The sequence below is a fragment of the Marmota marmota genome, unplaced genomic scaffold, assembly GCF_001458135.2.
Source record: "Marmota marmota marmota unplaced genomic scaffold, marMar, whole genome shotgun sequence".
Classification (NCBI taxonomy): Eukaryota; Metazoa; Chordata; class Mammalia; order Rodentia; family Sciuridae; genus Marmota; species Marmota marmota.
Genome location: NW_026000005.1, coordinates 25,604,497 through 25,623,886, shown reverse-complemented (window position 1 = coordinate 25,623,886; position 19,390 = coordinate 25,604,497). Strand labels below are relative to the sequence as shown.

General features: G+C 35.6%; 1 protein-coding gene across 1 annotated transcript in view; it reads right to left on the bottom strand.

Moving 5' to 3' along the window:
• Adam23 (ADAM metallopeptidase domain 23) overlaps positions 1-19,390 on the bottom strand; it is a 170,300-nt gene that overhangs the window by 26,832 nt on the left and 124,078 nt on the right. Inside the window, exons 19-22 of the mRNA XM_015480982.2 lie at positions 7,279-7,329; positions 6,554-6,617; positions 4,932-5,037; positions 1,602-1,721 (exon numbers count right to left, since the gene is read on the bottom strand). Of these exons, the coding sequence (XP_015336468.2) occupies positions 1,602-1,721; positions 4,932-5,037; positions 6,554-6,617; positions 7,279-7,329 (341 nt within the window). The remainder of the gene's footprint in view (positions 1-1,601; positions 1,722-4,931; positions 5,038-6,553; positions 6,618-7,278; positions 7,330-19,390) is intronic.

Sequence of the window (19,390 nt, the reverse complement as noted above, 5' to 3'; positions counted from 1 at the left end):
ATAAGAATTACTCCTCAAAAGAAGAAATAAAAGTGGTCAATAAATATATGGAAAAAAAGATTAAGTTTAATATGAAGGAGAAGTAGCAAATGTTAGATATTTTCAACATCCATGAAGCAGATTCTTTCTTTTTCATCAAATGCATTAAGAATATCTTGAATGACAATAGATATATATGTTTGTGCTTATAAAAAATAGATTCTCTCCAAAAATTAAAAAAAAATGTATGTGTGGTAAAATGCTCACTATCATTAGCCATTGAAAAAATTCAAATAAAACTACAAAAGATACCACCTTATCCCACTTAGAATAGTTATTATCAAAACAAAACCAAAAACAAATGCTGGCCAGGATGGGGAGAAAAAGGAACTATTACAATCACTGTTAGTGAGAATGTAAATTAGGACAGTCATTATAAAGAATACTAGGTAGGCGCCTCAAAACACTAACTATAATTATCATATGATCCAGCTATTTGACTACTGGCTATTTATCCAAAGGAAATGAAGCTGGCATATAAAAGAGATACCTGCATGCCCAAGTTTACTCACAATAGCTAATATATGAAATCAGCCTAGGGGCCCATGAACAGACAAATAGTTAAAGAAAACAAGGCACATAAATACAATGGAATATCCTTCAGTCATAAAGAAGAATGAAATCCTGTCATTTTCAGCAAAATGGATGAAACTAGGGAACATTTTGTTAAGCAGAATAAGCTAGACAGAAAAACAAGTAACACGATCTCTCTTATACATAAAAACTAAAAAGAAGTTAACTTGAAAGTAAAATAGTGATTACGGGAGAGGTGGCACACACCTTTAATCTCAGCAGCTCGGGAGGCTCAGACAGGAGGATCTCGAGTTCAAAGCCAGCCTCAGCAAAGGTGAGATGCTAAGTAACTCAGTGAGACCCTGTCTCTAATAAAATACAAAAATTGGGCTGGGGATGTGGCTCAGTGGTTGAGTATCCCTGAGTTCAATCCTGGGTACACCCTCCCCAAAATAATAGTGATTACTGTGGAATGGAAAAGATACAGGGGTGGAGGAGGGAAGCATGGGAGAAACTTGGTTAGAAATAATCACTGCATGCTGCATGATTTTTTTGGAAACATCACAATGAACCCCATTAAAAATAAATAAATAAATACATACATACATAAAAATTACCTTCAGCCTATGTGTTTAAGGTGTACAAAAAATTTCATGTTTAGACTTGGATCCTACCCCCATGATATATATATATATCCCAAAATCCCCAAAAATATGAAATTCAAAACTCATCTGGTCCCAAGAATTTGCGATAAGGGATACTCAAATGATAATTCTACTCTTCAGATCATGATTTAAAAGAATGCTTCACTGGTATTAACTAGTACAATTTGGAGCAAGTGTAATTTGCAAATCAATGTAATACTTTCTTTTTTAAGTAATTTTCCACATGAAAGATAATGATAAAATCTAAGTCAACTTTCCTCTTGTAAGAACATCTTTGATTTTTTTTAAAAGAAAATCTTTGATTTTTTAAATTATTTTTTCAAAATTTTATTTTTTGGAATTTGTAATTCTCATGCTTCATGAGGCTAACATGTATGGTGTTACCTGCAGTCAATCACTCGGCCTTGATGATAGAAAGAAGTCGGGATGATCTCTCCTTGAAGTTGACCAATACGTGGAGCTCGAGTAAGATTGGTACAAAGTAAAAATCCACAGAACACGTCACTGAATATGTTTTTTAGAAAAAAACAAAGAAAGAAAGAACAAGGCAAGACAAATCAAGCTCAAAAAAAAAAATCAAAAGTATTCAGTGTACATGTATTCAAAAAATTTAAATATTCTCTTTCCTTTAAAATAGAAATATTTATTTAGATATTATAGTTGGCTATGATCCCCCCCTTTCTTGCCAGAAGGACCACATTTTTGCTTGGGGCAGTGAAGCAGACAGCCTGAAAGATGGATCATGACAAGTCCCAGTTACCTGTGGCATTCCCATGCCCACTTTCTTATGCAGCCCTCTGGACCCCACTCCCTATAGCTAAAAGGGGTTCAGGGCATAGAGATGTGGGGAAGAGAAAGCAAGAGAGTTGCTAGGAGGATTTCTGGATAAAGGTTAGAGCCTTTCAGGGAAAAGGCTTTACTCCTACCCCTATTTCCTACCTTTGAATGTGCAGTTTTGTACCCATCTTGTGCTCATAAGTTCACAGACAGGAAAAAAAAAATCAACATGCAAGGATGACAGAGCAGCAGGACAGAAATGATCCAGGTCCTTGGGGACACTGTTATACAACTCATCCACCAAGAGGGTACTTACTTCCAGCCCATCTATTAAATAAACCATGACTCTTAAAGAATGGGCAAAGAACTGAAGTGACATCACTAAAAAAAAAAAAAAAAAATCTATATTCAATAAATGTAAGAAAATATGCTAAATGCTATTTAGAATCTGGGAAATGCACATGAAAATCATGATAAGATAGTAGTTCACACCCAAATGAATAGATAAAAGCAAAAAATCTGATAAGATCACGTGTTGGTGGGAATATGGTACAACATTCTCATATTCATATTATTAATGGCAGAGTTTACTAGTAAAACTATTTTTAGAAAATAGTTTGACATCATCTGGTGATGCTGAGGATATTCACTTCCTATGACTTAGCAATTTTTCAACTAGGTACCAGGGCCTTAGAGAAATGTGTGCAAAGGTGCTCTAGGCTACATGTACAAGAATATTCATAGCCCAATAGTTCCTAATGGCCAAAACAAAGAAATAACCCAAAAGTCCATCAACATAGAATGGAGACTAAATTATAGTATATTAGTATGTGCATGTACAAAAATGAAACAAACAGTACAGCTACACACACCAGGAAAAGCTCTTAAAATGCTGAACTTCAGAAGCAAACTATCAAACAATGCGTGAAGTATTAGGGATTAAAAATTTAGGCAGCAGCCAGGCACGGTGGCACATGCCTGTAATCCCAGCAGCTCGGAAGGCTAAGGCAGAAAGATCATGGGTTCAAAGCCAGCCTCAGCAACAGCAAGGCACTGAGCAACTCAGTGAGACCCTGTCTCTAAATAAAATACAAAATAGGGCTGGGGATGTGGCTCAGTAGTTGAGTGTCCATGAGTTCAATCCCCAGTACTGAAAGAAAGAAAAAAAAAAACTTAGGCAGTAAAACTCTTAACAAGGCAAGAAAACCATTGTCACAAAAGTTGGGCGAAAGGGACTTCCTGAAAAGAGATGGGAAGCTGTTGGGGAAGGAGACATTATTTCTGGGATGCTACAACATTCTATTTCTTGACCCAGGTAGGGGTTACATGGGGACTCACCTCATAATTATTTGGTAAAAGGCATACCTGGGTTACTTTTCAGTTTACATATTATATGTCACAATTTTTAAAGTTTAAAAAAAAAAACAGTAATTTTCCTCAAAAGCTATCTTTTACAATGATCTAATCCAATGCCTCCCTTGTCTCTGTAACTTTTTAAAGTTACAGAGACAAGGAGAAATGATCAGATTTGTCTAAGACATGGAGTTAATGATAAAGCTAATCAATTTGGAGATACCCAACCCCATGAGTTTTCACCACACCAGACCTCTCCCTGCTTCTCCCTAGCACCTCAAGAACTGAGGCTCAACATCATAGCATATATATACCTCACTTGTAATCATCAGGGAAACTGTTCCCTGTCATTTTGGTTTAATTTTAAAGAAATGATAGTCAAAGACTCATTGCCTGGTAAGGCCTTATTCACTATCAAACACTATGTGGAATTGCAGACTTTCATGAAGTATAGCATAGAGATCATTAACAGGAGAAACAGAACTTCCCTTGCTCTACTTCAAAACTGGGAGAGCAGCTATGGTGGCAGACACCTGTAATCCCAGTGGATCAGGAAACTGAGGCAGGAGGATCACAAGTTCAAAGCAAACCTCAGCAAAAGTGAGGTGCTAAGCGACTCAGTGAGACCCTGTCTCTAAATAAAATACAAAATAGGGCTTGGGAGTGGCTCAGTGGTCAAGTGCCCTGAGTTCAATCCCTGGTACCAAAAATTAAGAGAAAAATCCTCACTGTTAGGGGAAAGAAATAGAGGAGTTTTGACTTATAACTAAGTCAACTGACTTGGATCACTGGATTAACCTGAATAAACTATTGAATCACAATTCTAACTTTCGTCAACAAACCCAAGGGAAATATAATCGATGTATACTAAAAGCCTCTCCCTTCCTGAGTAAGGATGTCTCTAATATGTGCTAACCAGATGTTTTTTAGAAGGGAAAAGCCTCTGATATCTGATATAGATATTTGATGGCTAATTAAATCAAAAGGTGCTGCACATGTGAAATGACTAAAAATATATTATTAGTATACTTTGAATAGACTCCAAAATATACAGTCTATATAATTTACCTCTTCAACTCTGTGTATAATAGCAAATAGCACATTCATAGGTCAAATATTCTAGCTAAAGTAGGAAATTAAAACCTGATATTCATTTGTAATATTTTGGCAAAGTATCACTTCAAAACAAGAATCAGGTAAAATACAGAAATACAGCATATGAGGATTTTCTGAGTTTTATCGAAAGGCTGAGTCTGTTGCATAGTATCAGTTTTGCCTATTATCATTTGACACCAGATACACCACTGAATTTTTCAAATGCATGCTTCAATTTTTGAGTAGCCAGACATTTATAAAAATGAGTAACATGGGCTGGGGTTGTGCCTCAGTGGTACAGTGCTTGCCTAGCATGCATGAGGCACTGGGTTCAATCCTCAGCACCACATAAAAATAAAGATATTATGTCCACCTAAAACTAAAAAACAAATATTTTTTAAAAAGCAAGTAATATTTGTCTTGTTCTCATTCTATATTTGCATCGGGACCTCCAAGTGCAGTCATTATGCTCCAAAACTGAGCACTCACTGTTTGCTGCACTGGATCCACCGGTCTCCATCCTTGCCGCAGTTTCCCTTCTCTGTGCCTTCTGTGTTCAGCTTTTCATAACAGAACTTGTCAGATCCTGCAGCCTCTGTTGGAGATTGGCAAGGGGAGAAAATTAATTTTAGTTCTTTTTTTGTTAATCACAACCAATAGTGCATCACTAAATGTTTAACAACTGGTTCTCCAGAAAAAGAAGGAAAAACCTTGATTTGTAGCATCTGCCAATTTCTGTAGTATAAATATTCCAGGACTGATTTTAAGCTAAAAAATTCCTGAAAATTTAGCAATGATTCTTGTGGGTTTATTCAAAAAAGCTCCAACACATGCCAGGCACAGTGGCACATGCCTGTCATCCCAGATAATTGAGAGGTTGAGAAGGGAGAACTATACATTCAAGACCAGCTTAGGCAATTAAGCAAAATGCTGTCACAATTTTTTTTAAATATAAAAAGGGGTTGGAGATGTAGCTCAATGGTAGAATACCAAGAGATTCATTCAATCCCTAGTTCTGGAAAAAAAAAAAGGGTCCTAATACAATTTGTTTAATGTGAGAAACAAATTTCTCATTGGTGAGTTTAAGGGTAGGTAGTGGGAAGGATCATCAGTAGGAATTAGTGAAATGACACGTGGAAATCTAACATACATTCTTAATTCTGTTCTATATTAATATTGGGAGATTAATTATAAAGTCAGCCCATTGAGATTTTGTACTGGTAGTTGGGTTTTGATATTTCAATCTTTGAAAAGATAAGTGTCTATTATCTTTCCTCTATGAAAACTGGAACACTGAACACAAATCTCAGATAAATGATATTTGTTAATAACTGAAATCACTCATGCCAGGGGTTCTGTTTTGCTTTTGTGTCCTTTCTTTTCTTTTGGCCAATGACCCTCAGCAAGGAAGACCCATTTCTTGAGCTTCCTGTCTGTCTCTCATGAACTGAAGCTCATAGAAGAGGCATTGTAAATGTCATCAAGAGAATATGTGTATGAACATTTGAGAAATGTGCCGAGACAGGACCGTGTACCTATCTGCTCTTCAGAAATACCTGCGTTTCTTCACTGGAACTGAGATAGTAAGTGACACAAATTTTAAAAATCAAGGCTGACACTCTTCTGGGGTAAAAAACAGAAAGCTAACTTGCGGGTGTGGGGGTGGTGTGGATACATGTTGGTGCCAAGGTACAAAGTAAACCGTGCAAGTGCCAAGACAATGACTCTGACCTCTGCACTCAAATCATCTTTGCAAGCAGATGCAATATTCTTCTCTGACAGCCATAATCACTGAATGACACCATTGGGTTCTGAGACAAGTCCTCAATTTGTGTAGTTGTTTTCTACATAGTTTGTATTATGTATCTTGTTGTACTATTTGAGGTGGGGATTGAATCTAGGGCCTCTCTCACACTCTAAGCCACACTTCAACCCCTCTATCGTTTTTTGTGACTGAGATTCACTAATCTCTTTATTCTCACCCTTTTCTAGATTCCTTTCTTTTTAAACATCATTCCAAACCGTGTATCTCTGTCAGCATACGTGGCAGAGAAGAACAATATTAAAAGAAAACTGTATGTATGACCACCAGGCAGGAAGATGTGACCTACTTGTTCCCCAGATGTACTGACACTGGTTGTCTCTGGTCTTGCACTCGCCGTTGTAGCAGCGGCCCTGGGGACAAGAGCGCACATATTGTGAAGCACACACAGCCAGTTTCATTTTACCCCAAATTCCAATGACAAGGTCTCTTTCAGGTTCAGCTAGGTAAGTTTTTTTTAATTTTTTTTCCTATTTCATACCCTAATATTTTCATAGTGACCAATAAGAATCTTAAGAGAATCCCACACAGTTAAAATTTCAAACTTGAAACAGATCTCATAGTACAGTATTTTAAAATCCAAATTAATTGCCTAAAAATTTAAATTTTATGGAAAACAAAAATTGGCAGTTTTTTTGTATCATACAAAATGATATTTAGCTTCTCCAGTATGTACATGGTTATAGTTATAAAATGGATTCAAAAGCATTGTAAGTCATTTTTCCCATAATGGATAGGTTTAAATTATTTAAAAATGGTCATGACTTAAAAAATTAGATTTCTGATTCCTCAGCCATTATGTTGTTGTTGTTTTCTGTTCCCTCAATTTGGACAATTTGTCACCAGAGTTAAGTATATTTAATATTTGGTATGAGGTGAAGCAACTCTGAATTAGAACCTCATTGCAATAATTTTCTTGAATAATTTCCTTTCAAAATTACATTCATCAACAAAACAAAAACCTTTCAAGCTAATTCTTTTAAAATTATATTTAAAATTTATAGACCAGTATACCTGATTTTGATTGCAGGCGTATCCATCTTGCTTATGAAGATTTGGCGGGCACTGAAAAAATATCAGCTTTTTAGTTAAAGTCTGGCATGCTAATCACCTTATTCAAACACTGTGCTCAATATTTAAAAATGCAAAAAAGCAAAAAACTGGTGAATATCTAATTAGGAACATTTAGAAAAACACATGCAACTCCTCAAGTAGGTTATCCAAATTAATTCTATTCGTGGTAAAATAAATAAATAAGGCCAACAAAGTGGCTGTTTTTTTATAAGCTTCTCTGTTTACCGTGAGGTGGACTAGAATAATATATTCACTTGCCTATGGAGATAAAAGTAGAAGGAATTAAAATGGACAGTGAAGGAAATGAATCAGCTTGTTATGTAGGAGTGGACACACTTGGGAACTAATTTGCAAGACCTTGCTCAGCTCCATGAAAATGTCAAATCTGCATGTGACACCATGACGCTCACCTTTAGGCTGCATTACTGAAACAGAAGAAATACTCTGCTTTTCAACACAATATAAATGCAGCATCGTCAGGATCCTTCTGACCTCTCAAGCCGCAAACTCTTTACTAGAACAATCTGTGATGTCGAGGCTATTGCATCTTACAGGCCCATTTATCAAATCATTCTTTAAGGTATCCTTTGTTTTCCCCAAAAGTTATTCTGAATAAGTGAACTTAAATTTTGCATGCATTTAAGAGAGCTGAAAAGTCAAAGGCCTAAGTACGATAATCTCCAAGAGGCTTTGCCATGCTCTTTAAAGCCCATCTCCCTCCCATGCTGGCATTCTCCACTCCCCATTCTCCGCTGTCTCCTCTCCATAGCACTTAGCACCAATTGACGGTTCATACATTTTATACTTCTGCATTCATTATTTTTGTTCCTAACAAAATAAGGAGAGATCCATGTGAGATCAATGCAGGTTTTGTACCCTGCTACCTTCCTGGCACTCAGAACCATATCAGACATATTGTAGGTGTTTAATTATTATCGACTGACTGAGAAAAATAAATGAATGACTCATACAGACACAATTAAGTTATTCTATTCTGCACTTTACCAAGCTGTTTATCAGGTTTATCTCAGAAGGATAATAGAATTAATTTATCATGCTTAAGGAGCAGTACTGAGGAATACTTTGAGCTAAAATACTTTAGTTCTAGATTGTTCTAAAGAATAACTGACTGTAATGCAAGCTTCATTCACCACAGCTTTTCGTGAAACCTGTTTGTAAGTATTTAAAGGATGCAACTATTGGCACTAAAACCTGGAATCCTGAGCCAACTGCACAAAAGCAGGGATCCCTGAGGCCTCTTTCATCTATCTAAACTCACTCTGAATACAATCATTATTTCATCAATCAACCATCATTAATTATTCACTTACCCTAAAACTAATGCAACCATGGTAAACAGAAGTGGGGGAAAAAATGTTGCTACTAGAATAGGCACATGAGGGCCTAAAATTAATTTGCCATGCTTCACTGTTATAATTTTCAAGAAGAAAAATTCTGGGCTGGGTTTGTGGCTCAGTGGTAGAGCACTTGCCTAGCATGTGTGAGGCACTGGGTTCGATTCTCAGCACCACATATAAAAAAATAGATAATAAAGATCCATCAATAACAAAAATATTTTTAAAAAGAAGGAAAATTCTTTTCTTTACTAAAGAAAAAAGTCTTTAGTACAAACCTTATTACAAACTGCCATAGCCTCGTGAGATTTCTAAACAATTTGCTTTTAGTTTAGGCCAATAAAATCCAGTTGCTTATCACTGAAATGTTTAACAAGGAAATTATGGGGCTTCTTACATTTTCTAGGGATATTTAAAACAGAAGAATCACAACTCTGGTACCTCTCTCACTAAGAAGAGTATGGGTTCCATCACTAAATGTCACTTTGCCCTGGTTTAATGCTGTATAGGCAGGGTTGCTCAAGGCAATCTTCAACAGTACAACAGTATTTAAATATGTTTAAAATATACTATACTACCCAGTTAGATGACCTCTTTCCTAGTGCCAACAAAAACATTTCCCACATTATTAAATATCTTTATTATATCATCTAGTATTTTTTACCAAAGATTTCTCTCAGTTGTACCGGTATTTATTCTGTCATAAACTGAATTTAAAAAGTCGCTCAGAGATACTCTGACCTGATATCAAATTAAGCAAAAACATGAGGCAAAAGAGATAAAGTAATGATACACATAATGAAATATTATTCAGCCATAAAAAGAATGGCTTTATGGCATTTGCCAGTAAATGGAGAAATCTGGAGACTATCATGGTAAGTGAAATGAGCCAATCCCAAAAATCCAAAGGTCAAATGATATGTGGATGCTAAGGACAGCAGTCAACTGAATAGAAGTTCAGCAGATTTGACAAAGGGGAATGAAGGGAAAGAAGGGGGAATAGGAATATGAAAGACTGTGAACTAAGTCTAACATGACTTTCCTGTGGACATGAAGGAATACACCACAGTGAATCTCCACATCATGTCCATCCACAAGACTAGGATCCTGTTGGAAGCCGTGCATAAATTATGGATTTGCTTGAGCCATCATAAGGCAGGGAGGTTATTTTTCTGGGAATTCTTGGGTAAAGTTCCCCAGTTCAAGAAAGCCCAGACCCTCCTGGCATCCTGTCTCAGCTCACAACCCTAGGTTCAAACACAGCTACCTGGAGATGGGTGTAACCTGCCAAGCCCCAGACGACTTGTTTTCCCTATTCTTATCCTGTTTTCCCGAAGAAGCTCCTCACTGAATCCCTTTGTATTAGAGTCTGTAAACAAGTCACGATGGCGCCTAGCAAATGTTAGAGTCTGTAAACAAGTCTGGATGGCGCCTGGCATTTTGCCAGAGGGAGTGGTTTGTGAAGTAAAGCCAGCAAGTCATTAAGTGTGGAGATTTCTTATTGGTTGACTGCTGTATCGAGTTTATGCTAATTAAGATAAGCTGTGTGGAATGTATATATACCTCTGTTGTCCTACAATAAACGGCTCCCACTCCTGCTGTATCAATGTACACAAGTTGTTCCTCACCCCCCCCCCCGTTATTTTGATGCAGCTGTACTCTGGCACCTTTGTGTATTTCACTATAAATAAAGCATTTGCGGGCTTTTCCCTTTGTTAGGATCAGAACCATCACGTCTCCTCACCAGTCAGGCCCCAGCTCCAAATATTTTCTTGCATCTTTGGCTTTATTTCTTGATACTACTTTTTTCATACTTTTTTTTTTCCCCCGGAGGCCCAGAACCTCAGAGGGTTACTTATTCCATTCCTATACAGGTTGTGGATGACAGATGGCACCTGGAACAGGGACCCTTGAGAGGAATTCAGATGGAAAAAGTGTCAGGTGGGTGTCAGGCCCTCCCTCATAGAAAAGTGTAGCTAGTCGATTTAAAGAGAGAGAGAGGGGCTGGGGATGTGGCTCAAGCGGTAGAGCGCTCGCCTGGCATGCGTGCGGCCCGGGTTTGATCCTCAGCACCACATACAAACAAAGATGTTGTGTCCGCCAATAACTAAAAAAAAATTAAAAATTAAAAAAATAAAGAGAGAGAATGGAGGAAAAGAACTCAAACTATCACTATTTGCCAATGACATAATTCTATATTTAGAAGATCCAAAAAATTCCACCAGAAAACTTCTAGAACTAATAAGTGAAGTCAGCAAAGTAGCAGCATATAAAAATCAATATCCATAAATCAAATGCATTTCTATGTATATGTGATTAATACACTGCAAGAGAAATTAGGAAAACCGCCCCATTCACAATAGCCTCGAAAATAAAATACTTGGAAATCAATCTAACAAAAGAGGTAAAAGACCTCTACAATGAAAAATATCGAACACTAAAGAAAGAAATTGAAGAAGACTTTAGAAGATGGAAAGATCTCCCACGCTCTTGGATAGGCAGAATTAATATAGTCAAAATGGCCATACTACCAAAACTGTTACACAGATTTAATGCCATCCTATTAAAATCCCAATGACATTCTTCATAGAACTAGAAAAAGCAATCATGATCCCATTTGGAAAAATAAAAGACCCAGAATGGCCAAAGCAATCCTCAGCAAGAGGAGTGAAGCAAGAGGCATCATAATATCAGACTTTAAAGGATACATACTATAGAGCAATAGTAACAAAAAAGGCATGGTATTAGTACCAAAATAGACTTGTAGACCAATGGTACAAAATAAAAGACACAGACCCACATAAATATGGTTATCTCATACGAGACAAAGGTGCCAAAAACATACATTGGAGAAAAGATAACCTGCCTATTCAACAAATGGTGATGGGAAAACTGGAAATCTATATGTAGCAAATAAAATTAAACCTCTCTCTCCCTGCTCAAAATCAACTCCAAGTGGGTCAAAGACTTAGACACTATAACAGAGACCCTGTGCCTACTAGAAGAAAAAGTAGGCCCAAATCTTCATCAAGTTGGCTTAGGACCTGACTTCCTTAACAAGATTCTTAAAGCACAAGAAGTAATATCAAGAATCAATAAATGTGATGGATTCAAACTAAAAAATTTTCATCTTAGCAAAAGAAACAATCAGGGGCTGGGGTTGTGGCTCAGTGGTAGAGCACATGCCTAACACGTGTGAGGCCCTGGGTTCAATCCTCAGCACCACATATAATAAATAAAATAAAGGTATTATGTCCAACTACAAATAAAAAATAAATAAGAAAAGATACAATCAATGGGATGAAGAGAGGGATTACATTTTGGGAGCAAATTTTTGTCTTATACACATCAGAGAGAACACTAATCTCCAGGATATATAAATAAAGAACTAAAAAAAAAACTTAACACCAAAAAATCAAATAACTCAGTCAATAAATGGGCTAAGGAGCTGAACAAAACAAGAAATATAATCAATGAACAAACATATGAAAAAATGTTCATCATCTCTAACAATTAAAGAAATGCACATCAAAACTAATCTAAGATTTCATCTCACTTCACTCAGAATGGCAATTATCAAGAATATAAGCAATAATAAGTGTTGGTGAGGATGTTGGAGAAAAGGTACATTCATCCATTGCTGGTGAGACTGCAAATTGGTGCATCCACTTTGGAAAGCAATATAGAAACACCTCAGAAAACTTGGAATGGAACAACCATTTGACCCAGCTCTCCCACTCCTCAGTCTATACGCAAAGGATTTAAAAACAGCATACTACAGTGACACAGCCACATCAATGTTTGTAGCAGCTCAATTCACAATAACTAAACTATGGGACCAACCTAGATGCCCTTCAAGAGATAAATGGATAAAAAAAAATGTGGAATATATCCACAATGGAATATTACTCAGCCTTAAAGATGAATGAAATTATGGCATTTGCAGGTAAGTGGATGGAACTAGAGAATATCATGCTAAGTGAAATAAGCCAATCCCAAAAAACCAACAGCTGAATGTTTTCTCTGATAAGCGGATGCTGATCCATAGTGGGACGGAGGTGGGGGAATGAAGGAACTTTGTGTAGAGGGAAGTGAGGGGAGGAGTGGGTCTGTGGGGATGGGAAGGATGGTAAAATAAGACAGATATTATTACCCTATATACATGTATGATTACACTACTGGAGTTATTCTGCACCATGTACAGCCAGAGGAATGAGAAGTTATGCTCCATTTGTGTACAATGTGCCAAAATGTATTCTACTGTCATCTATAACTAATTAGAACAACAACAAAAAAGAATGCTGTCAGAGGCTACCAGACTGCCTGGCTTCTGAAGCTTCTTTGCCTACAGAGAGTGCAGCCCAGGAAAGGAAGAAATTTGATAAACAGCTATGTGTTAGTTCTCCAGCCCAGAGACCGGATAAAATTCCTGTGGGAGCATTTATCTTGTGGTTTAAAAATTGTCTTTATCCACCTTGTAATATGGAAAATGTTTGGTTTCTGACTCAATTTCTGGTTTTAAAGAATACAAAAAACTAAGGGAGAATCTTCAGCCCCCTGCATTTTTCTCTACCCTCTCCCTTCTCAGTCTTTGCTTATGAGAGCAGAAAGAGGAAGTGAAGGAAGGAGCCAAAACTCCACGATGCTTTTTAGAAGAACTTTTCAACCTTCCAGGAGATAAAACTCCAGAGGGAGATATTTTAACAGTGATTTGGCCACAAACTGCAGGCTGCTGCCTCGTTGTAAAAACAAACCAAAACTATATCTGTGCTGCCGCTGTGATCCTACAGGATTTACAACAACAACATCAAAAGAGTTTACCTTAAAACTCAAACTGTTTCTGATTTGACCACGCTTCTTTGTTAATAACCTCTTTTTCTAATTCTACAGCACCGGGAGAGGAAATATGGAAAGATCCTAAACGTACACGTTTTCTTTTCCTTTAAAACAAGGATTTTTTTTACAGGCTTTTGCATTCTTTGGATGTTTCTAAGTTCATGTATTTTTCTAATCAGTTTTATTTAGCTATGCAGGTTTTTTTCACTCTTTGTTCAAAGGCCAGTTCCAGGAGGGACTGATGCTGGGGGTGAATCTAGCAATCATCAGGACAATAAGCCAGCAATCTGCAATATTTTATTTCAATGTCCTCATGATTATCAGATTTTAGACTTGCTATTCCATCCACACAGGCCTGCCTTATAATTAAATCATATAAAAGTCTGATTGGCTCTAATATCTTAATTTCTAACAGGTCAAATCTAATAAAAGCTTTGATAAAAATCTGTAGTCTTGTTTCCTACCTGCGGAGCCTCACTTATAAAAGTTATGAATCTTTGTTTCTTGTTTTGATTCTTCATCTATAGTGTTTTTATTGTTGCCTGTCTATATGTTATTCACAGGGTACCAAAACTGGCATATAGGTGAAAGAGCATTCATTAATTAAAATTTTTAAAAAATGGATCCAAATACCTTTCATTCATGCGATTTAAAAAAAGGTTCAATTTAAATTGGGTAAACAGATAAAAATAAAGATGTCTTTAAAATTATTAACCCAGGTTTTTCCAGCTGATCAGATAATTAATAAAGTTGCTAATTCCTATTTTATATCCATTTGCTTCTAACAATTTTATTCAATAGGAAAGAGATGATTAGCACTGTTATCTACATTTGTTTGATGTCTTGGCTTTTACAGTTAAGAATAAGTTAAATTTAAGATAAATGGGATTAATTATATAAGTCTTTATTAAAGGAGATACTTATTAATTTACAAACAATGCTAAAATATCATCTACTAAATATAGAAACATCAAGCATTCTTAACTAAAATGTATTTAAATGTTAGATGTGTTTGTAATTTGATTAATATAAAAAAGGTCTATAATTCCTTTGTTCTCTATGTTCTGAGAATGGAGTTGCTGGGACGTAAGCTTCTTTTCTGTCAGATGTGATTTATTTATAAGGGTCTAACAAATTTTTCACTTGTTAAAGTAAAAGGCTGTAAATGACTAAGAAAATTAAAATAAAATTTGTACAAAATACATTTCAAGGGCTAGGGCTGTAGCTCAGTGGCAGAGCACTTGCCTAGCATGTGTGAGGCACTGGGTTCGATCCTTAGCATCACATAAAAATAAATAAAATAAAGGCATGCTGTCCATCTACAACTATAAAAAAGAAATTTTTAAAAAATACATTTCAAAAATTTTAAATGTAATTAAATTGGTTATATATAATTAACACAATCAACTAAGGTTACTTAAAATGTTTTACTCTTTTAAAAAGAAAAGCTTGGCTTTGTGCTGTTTCTGACATAAGACCTATTTACAAGTACAGATAAGTTCTTTACACAGACCCCTGTTAATTGGGCCTTCTAAATAAAGAATGAGAGAAGAAAGAAACACTTAAAACATTAATCGACTCTCATTCAAATAAAATAATTTCTTATGTCTGTGGAGTTTTATTATTTAGAAAAACTAGTTTTAAAGGAATTAAGATTTGTACAATATTGGTAAAACAATAACTGTTGTTTTAAAGTATCACATTACATTCCAGATTTCAAAATTTTTTTTAAAAGCTTAATTTGTTTAATATTAAAAAATCAGCGTAATTGTGATACTGTTATTGATTTTTACATCTACTAAATAAATTTTTATTTCCCAAATAAACAAGTCTTTACAAGATTTTACTAAGCTGATGCTCTCCATACTAAAGCTTTCCACAAGTGGTCTCTTACAAACTTATACAAATATAAAAATTTAGTTGGAAATTTAGTTATGTCATTTAATATTCTATAATTGAATAAACATAAGTTATAGAATTTTATGTTACTCTCTACACTGAGAAGTAAACTTAATTATATTTCTAAAGGACAATAAAGAGAGCCTAACTTATTTAAAGGTTAACAATATGAGATATAAAACTTTTGCTACTTTCCCTCAAAGAGGGGGTTAAAAGCTCTCTTAACTTGTCTGTTTCATGTTACATTATGTTAACCAATTCATATTAATTCAAAAATTATACATAAAATGTTATATAAAAGTTTTATAAAATAATATTCAAGTAAGAAACTAAGATTAGTTTCAAATTAAAGCACCTCACCTAAGATTTGCCAAGAGGCCACCTCATTTAAGACTGCCTCTTATCTCATTCAAGATTAAAATAATTATTCAAGTTCATTTAAAATTAAGTTCAAAATACAGATTTTTGTTATAAAAATTATTACATTCCTAAAATAAACAAAAAATACTATATATAAATAAGTAAAGGTTCAAACTATTATAAAAATTAAATATGTTTTTACTCTTGTTAGTTTCATATTGTATTTTCCTTACAAACTTTACAACTATTATCTGTTAATACCTTACACAAGTACAAATTCTAATATAACTTAAGTTAATTTAAGATAATAAGGTCATAAAACTGGCTTTTAGTATCTATACCGACCCCATTTCATATTTTGTTGCTCAGCCCATTAATAGAAAATATCATAGTCTGTTGGTAAAAACTAGGTCTTCTTTTACTATGGTGCCCTCTTTAGCTCAACAACATTGACTTTACAATCCTCACATGCCTAACAGGTAACTTCTGCTAATTTTCCTGGCCAAATAAAAATATTTATTAAGTCACTTTGTACTGTTTAAATACTTGTACAGTGCTGGGCCATTCTCTACAATTTAAAGCTAATGATGTTCCAGCTTATATCAACCTTTTCCTACAATTTAAAAAAAGGTGGGGGGAGGACAGAGCCCCCACATAACCCCACTAAATCTCACAAAATCTTTAAAACAATTTTTTTAATTATGATATTAAAATTCTCACTGCTTCTGAGCCACACATGCAGCAATACAATAAACAAGATTCAGTAATAATATAGGGTAGAAGCTATGCTTGTATATTTCCAGAAAACCCAACCTGTCATCATGGAGACGACTGAAGGACCTGACACTTTAGGCTGAGCAGATGGTTCAACAACAAGGAGGTATTACGACTCCAATCTCAATGTTTGTGGTTATGCTGGTTCTATTGAGCTGTCAGGTAAGTGGAGTCCACGGAGAAACTTATTGGACCCATTTCCCAGATCCACATTTAGGACATCGAGCTGTGTGGACTGAAGAATCCATCCCAGTATTTACTAATGATATTCATATAATGGGAAGTTTCACAGACAAACACATTACACCTATTCATGCCACTGGATTTAATCATACTGGCTACAGTGAGAATCCACCTATATGTTAGTCTCATGATAAACATGCTGGCTGTTTAAAATAACTTTTGAGTAAAAGACATCAAATAAGAGACCTGGATCAACCAATCATACTGGCCCTTGGTACTTAAGATCTTAGGATTAGTATGGGACTTTCCCATAACAGGCCAATTATTTCCAGGGAACATCCACCAGTACCTTGCTGCCCTAATAGTTTTGCAATAGAATTTGGCACCTTCCCTAAATGGATGGAATGCACAGATGCCTTGTCAATGCAACATAAAGTTTCTAGAAATGGTGGACAGATTTTGGATTGGTCTCCAAGAATTGATAAGAGACAGCTACATCTGGATGCCATGACCCCTGGAGTATTCGTTGGTAATATTCTAACTTTCAATGAAGGTGACATGCAAAAAGATCTGTGACATTTAATAACAGCCTCAGATTTTCTCCATTATATGGATGGCTCTAAAGGCAGGAACTGGAAGGAGGGCTTCTGCTATGGCCTGTAAGCCTATCTAGTCTCCTACGCTTTAATTACTAGAAATCTAAGAGTAAAGAAAAAAGATAATAAATGTCATGTAACTTGTAAAAGGTGTAATCTGACTAATTGCATCACTAGGTATAATAGAGGGAAAGGAACTCTGATTCTTCATCAACCCTCCTTTGCCTTACTCCCAGCTAACATTTCAGGGCCATGATATGCTTATGCCCGGATTCAAGTTTTGCAACGGATACATGCTCAGCTAACCAGACACAGGTGAGCTTTCAGCCTCATAATTCTTGGAAGGTATTAGGTAAATATTGATGAAAAGATTGAGACTAAATTAAATGCTTTGAAAGCTACTGTCATAAATATAGGAAATAAAATTTCTACTCTCAAATTTGAACAAAGGCTTAGCCGTCATGCCAGCTATAAATATGTTTGCAATGCTGCAGACAAAATAATGCTTCCCAGTGGGATTGGGAAAAGGTCAAAAAATCATCTAGTGGGCATTTGGCATAGCAATAATAATAACTTGGACCTTGTGAAGTTACATCATCACATCCAGGATATTCAGAAAAGCAAAATTGATCTCATGGTCCCTGCATCTCCAGCTACACAAATACTTCATGAATTAAATGGCTTTACTCCTGGAAATATGTTAAAGCATTCTGCATGGCATATTACTGAAATGATATGTTTGCTACTAATTCTTTTTTGTGTCGTGATAATAGTTTGTCCTCCTCTCAGAACAAAGATCCAGGAATTCCAAGTAAGTGCACACTGCTTTCATTTAAAAAGTAAATAAGGGGGGAATTTGGAAGTTGTGTATAAATTATGGGCTTGATTGAACCATCATAAGGCAGGGAGGCTACTTTTTGGGAGACTCCTGGGTGAAATTCCCTGGTCTAAGAAAGCCCAGATCATGCTGATTCCCTGCCTCAGCTCACAGCACTAGGTTCAAACACAGCCACTTGGAGATGGGCATAACCTGCTAAGCCCCAAACAACTTGTTTTCCCCATTCTTATCCTGTTTTCCTGAAGAAGCTCCTCACTGAATCCCTTTGGTGCATTTCACTATAAATACAGCATTCCTGAGCTTTTCCCATTGTTAGGATCAGACCTATCAGGTCTCTTCCACCCATCAAGCCTCTTCTTCAAATATTTTCCTGAATCTTTGCTTGCTTTCTTTCTTTTTTTTTTAATTTATTTTTTAGTTGTAGTTAGACAAATACCTTTGTTTTATTTATTTATTTTTATGTGGTGCTAAGGATCGAACCCAGGGTCTCGCTTGTGTGAGGCAAGCGCTCTACCCCTGAGCCACAACCACAGCCCCATGCTTTATTTCTTGATATTACTTTTTCAGACTCTTTATTTCCAACCAGCCCACACCTCAGAGGGTTACTTATTCCATCCTCACACAGGTTGCAGGTGACAGGATCCTAATTAAAATAAGATATTTCATGTTTATATAAATATGTCAAAATATACTCAACTGTCATATATAACTAAAAATAGCAAATTAAAAAATACCTATAGATACTGATTTATAGAGATTCTATTTTCTTAAAAATTATCAGTCTCAATTAGATTCAAAGTTTACTGTCTCTGAAAGAAGAGAAGAAAAATTTTGAGAGACTTTAACTCCTACTCCAATTGTCCATTTGGAAAACATTCTGATCATGTTTTACATGATAATAATAAGAAAATATTCTATTCTAATATGCCAATGAGAAATTAATTTAACTGTAAAATGTTTAACTTATGCCAATGTAGTGAAAAGGAAAAAATGTTTTCCTTAGACATTAGACTATCAGGTTGAACAAAGAGGCCCTATTATAAAAGCCTTATATTCAGTAAATTCATGGCAAATCAGGAGTTAAAAATTGGAATGAGAAAACTATACTTCCAAAAAGACTGAATACAAAGAACTAAAACCATCTATGATGGTTATAAAAATAATATTATTCTACAAAACTAACAATATAATTCAGTGAAATAGTTTATCAG